This window comes from Juglans microcarpa x Juglans regia, chromosome 5S, assembly GCF_004785595.1.
Source record: "Juglans microcarpa x Juglans regia isolate MS1-56 chromosome 5S, Jm3101_v1.0, whole genome shotgun sequence".
NCBI lineage: Eukaryota > Viridiplantae > Streptophyta > Magnoliopsida > Fagales > Juglandaceae > Juglans > Juglans microcarpa x Juglans regia.
In genome coordinates this window covers 2,645,631-2,652,098 of record NC_054603.1, presented here as the reverse complement: position 1 = coordinate 2,652,098, position 6,468 = coordinate 2,645,631, and the positions used below count along the sequence as shown (strand labels likewise).

At 37.0% G+C, this 6,468-nt stretch overlaps 1 protein-coding gene across 1 annotated transcript; it reads left to right on the top strand.

Moving 5' to 3' along the window:
* Nucleotides 1-2,072: 2,072 nt before the first annotated feature.
* Nucleotides 2,073-6,224, top strand: LOC121268380 (zinc finger CCCH domain-containing protein 30-like). Its single transcript, XM_041172637.1, has 2 exons — nucleotides 2,073-2,414; nucleotides 3,735-6,224. The coding sequence occupies exon 2, from the start codon at nucleotides 3,754-3,756 to the stop codon at nucleotides 5,962-5,964; it is 2,211 nt and encodes a 736-aa protein (XP_041028571.1). The 5' UTR covers nucleotides 2,073-2,414; nucleotides 3,735-3,753; the 3' UTR covers nucleotides 5,965-6,224.
* The last annotated feature ends 244 nt before the right edge of the window (nucleotides 6,225-6,468 follow it).

The following is a 6,468-nucleotide window of genomic DNA, read 5'->3' as shown; positions in this document are numbered from 1 at the left end:
TTATTTTTCATTTGTAACGAATTTTTTTAAACGACTTATTTCATAACAATAATATTTAAAAAAAATCATATTTTTACAAATAATTATTTAAAAAAAATTGAATCATCTCAATGGTAATATTTTTTTCAAATTTTAATTATAAACAAATATGAGTACGAAAGAAAATATAAATAATTAAAAGAATAAAATGTATATAAAAAATGATTTAGAGATAAATATAACTCCCATATTTAGAGAGTTACTGTTCAAATCCTAAATCCATCCCATAAAATGAGTTTTTGCCAAAAAGTTAAAATTTTTTTACTAAAATTTACAGCTCGTTTGTTTTCAGAGATAAGATGAGATGTGATTAAAATTAAAAAGTTAAATAAAATATTGTTAGAATATATTTTTTAATATTATTTTTATTTTAAAATTTGAAAAAATTAAATTATTTATTTTATTTTATATAAAAATTTAAAAAAATTATAATAATAAAATAAGATAAAATAAGATACTTCTTAAAAACAGACGAAGCGTTAGAGTTTGATAGCGTAGGCATCCCCATGCGGATGCTCTAGTGAAATGGTGTAAACAAATATAGTTTTTATTAGTGTGAATTTTTTTATAAAATATCTGCATAAAATTTATATATCTAATATTAATTTAAATAATTAAATAAAGTACATTTTGCAGAGATATGACAATAAACAAATGTTTCGGAATAAAATCTAGCGTTGAAAGTGTGAAAAAAATTGATCCCTATTCTGAATATTTGGTTTTATTTATTTTTATTAGTGAATTGATTTCACTTTTTCTTTTCTTTTCTCTCATTTTTCGTATTTATTTTTTGTCGTCGGCGTTCCACGCTTTCCTTCTTCCTCCTTGTGATTTGACATCACAATTAACCCGATTTGAAGTGTGCGTCAAGTCCGCTTTCGTACTCTTAAAACCAGCCGTCCGGATCTCTCCGATTGGTGGACGCCAGCACCTTCTTCCAATCCAGTTTATTCAACCACGCGCACGAGCATGCTTTCACTGGATCGTCCGGTCACCTTAACCTCCTCACTCACCTAACCGGTAACCCCTCTTTACATTCACCTTCCTTCCAGGGACTTCGAAAGCGTGTGTAGTAGCCTGGGTAAATTAATTTCACCTGCTGCGCAGAACAACGAAGCTCCACAAACGTGTCGATAGTCTATTGGAGATCATGTACCAATCCGTCATTTCGAAAATAAATTTGGCCGGGAAAGGTTTGGATTGTGAAGCATCCCCCAATCAATTGGGGCCAGCGCATTTGATTGCATATGACACTTGCAACGAGGACGCACGATATTTCTACCTTCCAAAATTTTCTTTTGTAAATGACCTTTCAAATTTTAACATTCATTAACGTGAATTTAGGTTGAATTTCCGCATAATTTGACCCCAAGACTGCGGTTAAATTATTACAAGAGCGTTCAGTTCGTGTAGTCGCTTTCTATTGCCCAGGTACACATTACCCAATGAATACTTGCCACGTTCGCGTACAGTGGCTGGTCCAACGAAAAACTTATTCTCCGAATGACCTAACTGCCCTCATATCGTTACGTGGCACGATACCAGTGACGACTGTAAAAGGTATTGCGCTACCTTTTGTTTTTATATTACTTAGATTAAAAGAGATATGGACAAATTAAAAAAATATTACACCAATTAATAATAGTAATGCAAGTTAAGTTTATATTAAAAAATACGTTCTTTACTTTAGTCTATTATGTTTAATTAAATTTATTTGTGGTATATTTTAAGTGTTTGTTTATATGTAAAATTATTAAAATAAATAAATAATTTATATAATATTAAAATTTACAAGTCTTGCGTAATATTTTACAAAAAAAATAAAAAAAAGGAGTTATATAAAAAAAATAAAATTTTTGACTATAGATTTTAATTTTGTATCTAATATTATTATAAAAAATATATATCACTTCACTTTTAATTTAATAAAATTAATTATAAAAATATAATTCAATAAAAAATTACTTAGAATATTTCGTACATGTTAATATAATAAAATAATATAAAAAACGTTATTCTTAAATTATATAAACTTTGAAGGAGACAGGAAATTGGATGCAAGATGGGGATAGGATAGGCGATTATATAAAAAAACAAAACAAAAAATGATTTCGACGTTTTTCGAAAGTAAGTTTAGTTAATTATTATTTAATTTTTCCATGAGAAAGCAGAACATAGGAATTGGAGATGGAAGAAGAAGACCAAGCACTTCTCTCCGTCCCTCTCTCGCTTTTTCTCTCAACTCTCTCGCTCCGATAAGATTTACTGAAGATTTTCTCGGACTCCAGATACTCTCGCTGCAAGCTCTGAGATCTGCTTCACAACTCAACTGCATGGCGCTTGCCTCACTTCCTCAACTGGAAGAAGACTATCTGGTAAGATTCTCTCTGAGCGGAGACTTTCCTCTAAAAGATTGATTTTGGACTCTGCTTGATTATCTTGTACTTGATCTTTCTCCGACACTAAATCCTTGCGGTATGGGGAAGTGTGTGATCACGTGGAGGAAGATGCTCTTCGCGAGCTGTTTCTAGTTTTGGTTTTTTGCAATCTTTTAAAGCTTTAGCTAAACATAGGCAAATACTTGCTTTGAATCGGAGTTCGCTACTGTGCTTGGATTTCTTTATGATTGTATTGGCCGCTATGATTATGGTTGCTGTTTCTTACATGCTTTCATTATTGGTGTTTGTTTTTCATTTTCTTTTTTGAAATGTTTTTCTATATTTGATTAATATTTTGCCGGAGTTAGTGACTATTGGAGTACTTGTACGATCGCCACTGCGATGGTTTCTTTGATCCTCACCGTCCGATGGTTTCTCAGTTTCGGAATGTTAAGATTCGGGCTCTTGATTTTCTTAAACCTATGCAAACAGGCGATGACTTTAAACTGGCAGTTTAATTTGTGTTTTAGGTTATTTTCGTTGTTTTCGTATTGTAACAAGGAACAGTGTTCACCTTGGATCCTAAAAATGAAAAACCGAAGTTTTGAAATTCATCCTCTTTATTCATTCCCTTAAAAATCATTGCTTTATTTTTCCTACAATTTCTCAGTAGCCGAACATAGCACAATTTGTTTCTCCATTATTTTTCATGGAAAGCAATTCTTTTAAATTCATGAAAAAAAATGAAGTTTGTGTATTATGTTTCCTGGGTTTGAGAACCTAAGTAAAATGAGAAAGATCAAGAACCGGACAGTGAATAGTACGCGTGATGGATTTCCCACGCAGTTTGATACTTTTTATAGCTATTTGAAATATGCATCTGGAAATAAAGGGAAGTGTATGAATATGGATTCTAAGATAGGGAATTGCAATCATAATCCCACACTTGTCGGATTATTTTACTTAGATTCAATGTTCTTTTTGTCTTGAAAAACCTCCAGTTTTACTTTGATTCCTTTTAAAGCTTGATTCATTTTCCAAAAATGGTAATCAATCCTAAACTATAACTGGTTTTTACATCTAAAACTATTTTCTGCTCGTAATTCTCATAACCTCCAGAGACTTACAAGCCCAGCATTCGTCTATGTTGGGTTTCTTTTGATTCTGGTTAAATTTGGTCATACATTTTCTAAATAGTGTCTGCAAGGGTTTCTGCTGGGAGTTCCATGGAGGGATATATTATTTTTTAAAAGTTGTCGTGTTGATTTAATGCTTATTGTACATTTTGAACCTTATTGTTGTTATTATTTGGTTCAGATGTCTGGCAAATGAAAGAATGTGCTGTGGATCAGAGTGGTTAAAACTCAGATCATTCCCAACATCGAATTCTATATTTATTGATGAAAGCACACCATCCAGCGTAGACATGAACCACTTGACTATTGAAACGGAAGATACTTTTGCTAGTTTGCTTGAACTTGCTGCTAACAATGACATTGAGGGCTTCAAAAGATCAATTGAGCGCGATCCTTCTGGTATTGACGAGATTGGTCTGTGGTATGGTCGAAAGAAAGGCTCAAAGCAGATGGTTAATGAGCACAGGACACCTCTGATGGTTGCTGCTACATATGGCAGCATTGATGTCATGAAACTGATACTTTCTTTGTCAGATGCTGATGTAAATAGACCCTGTGGCCTTGATAAAAGTACTGCCCTTCACTGTGCTGCCTCAGGTGGGGCTGTAAATGCTGTTGATGCTGTGAACCTGCTTTTGGCATCAGGAGCCGATGTAAATTCGGTAGATGCCAATGGTCATTCTCCTATTGATGTTATTGTCGTTCCTCCAAAATTCCAAGATGCCAAATTGACCCTTGAACAGCTCCTTAAACCTAATGGTTCTGATGTAGAGCGCAAGCTGATGGTCTTAACAGGCACTATGAGTTTGAATTCCCCACCCCTGTCATCTTCCCCTGAGAATGGGTCCCTGTCTGTGTCAGATTTCACTTCGCTAACAAAGATGAATTTCAGCGATCTCCCCATATATTCCATGGCGGAGAAGAAAGAATATCCTGTAGACCCATCTCTCCCTGATATCAAGAATAGCATCTATTCAACTGATGAATTCCGAATGTATTCATTCAAGGTGCGGCCTTGCTCTCGTGCCTACTCTCATGATTGGACTGAGTGCCCGTTTGTTCATCCAGGGGAAAATGCTCGAAGAAGGGATCCAAGGAAGTTCCATTACAGTTGTGTCCCTTGTCCTGATTTCCGAAAGGGGGCTTGCAGGCGTGGAGATATGTGTGAATATGCTCATGGGGTCTTTGAGTGCTGGCTGCACCCTGCTCAGTATCGAACTCGTCTTTGCAAGGATGGTACCAATTGTGCAAGGAGAGTCTGCTTTTTTGCCCACACCACTGAGGAACTTCGGCCGCTATATGTATCTACTGGTTCTGCTGTTCCCTCTCCTCGCTCAAGTACTTCTGGAGCTGCAGCCGTGGATTTTGCTGCAGCCATGAGCCTCCTGCCTGGCTCCCCTTCATCGGTATCTGTTATGTCCCCCTCACCGTTCACTTCACCCATGTCTCCATCTGCTAATGGCATGTCACATGCAGCTTGGCCCCAACCAAATGTCCCAGCCTTGCATCTACCAGGAAGCAATCTTCATTCCAGTCGCTTAAGATCTTCACTTAATGCTAGAGACATTCCTACAGAGGACTTTGATATGTTGCCAGATTTTGATTTGCAGCAACAACAGCTCTTAAATGATCTATCTTGCCTCTCTCAACCATCAATGAGTTCTAATTCTCTGAATCGTTCTGGTCGGTTTAAAACTCTAACCCCTTCGAATCTTGATGATCTATTTTCTACTGAGAGCTCTTCTCCTCGATATGCTGACCAAGCATTGGCTTCAGCGGTTTTCTCCCCAACACACAAATCAGCAGTTCTTAATCAATTTCAGCAGCAGCAGCAGCAGAGCATGTTGTCACCAATCAATACAAACTTCTCCCCAAAAAACGTTGACCATCATTTATTGCAGGCCTCTTTTGGTGTTCCGACTTCAGGGAGGATGTCTCCCCGAAGTGTGGAACCTATCTCACCTATGAGCTCTCGGGTATCGATGCTAGCTCAACGTGAGAAGCAGCAACAGTTTCGCAGCCTCAGCTCACGGGAACTTGGCTCCAACTCTGCTTCCATTGTTGGGTCCCCTGCAAATACTTGGTCAAAATGGGGATCCTCAAATGGGAAGCTGGATTGGGCTGTTAGCACAGAAGAATTAGGTAAGCTCCGCAGGTCATCTTCATTTGAGCTTGGGAACAATGGAGAAGAGCCAGATCTATCATGGGTTCAGTCACTTGTCAAAGAATCTCCAACTGACATCAAAGACAAGTTAGTGACACCTGTATCTGATGTTGCTGCTACGTCCAGTGAGGTTTCAAATATGAACTCACAAACAGAATCGGTTGATCATGCTGTGTTGGGAGCATGGCTGGAACAAATGCATCTTGAACAAATGCAGCTAGATCATCTTGTGGCCCAGCAAAATTGAAACCATTTTTGCTGATTTCCGAGGTAGTAGACAACGGAAAGGTTTTGGTAAATAACATATGCCGTTCCAGATTTTGTTGGCTGTGAGTGTGAGTAAGGTGGTAACAGTAACAAAGCAAGAAAGCAAGGGAGAAAGATGTTTGAAAAAAGAAAAGAAGATTCATTTTCGCTATTTATTACAACAGAAGTTAGATAGGGTGAGAAACCCTCTGGGTTATATTCAGAAGAATGAGCCCAGTCTAAGTGGTTTTTGGCTTCCAATATTTCCAAATATTAGGTTTATATTAATGTCATTTTTTCCCCATCAAGAGAACCATGTTCCATTAGGATGAAAACTCAGGTCCCAAGCCTCCCCGCACTTTTCCCCTTTATCGATTATCACCTCTAGGAGGATCTTTCTGTAGGGTATAAAGTCTGCGTCTGGTCCAATTATTGGGGATAATGCAGAGGAGGTTTGTTTCTGATGTTGTAATTTAGGAAGAATAATGGGGGCGGGTTCCAGTAG

Excerpts from the sequence above, each read along its gene's own strand:
- LOC121268380 (XM_041172637.1), top strand. The coding sequence starts at position 3,754 with ATGTGCTGTGGATCAGAGTGGTTAAAACTCAGATCATTCCCAACATCG.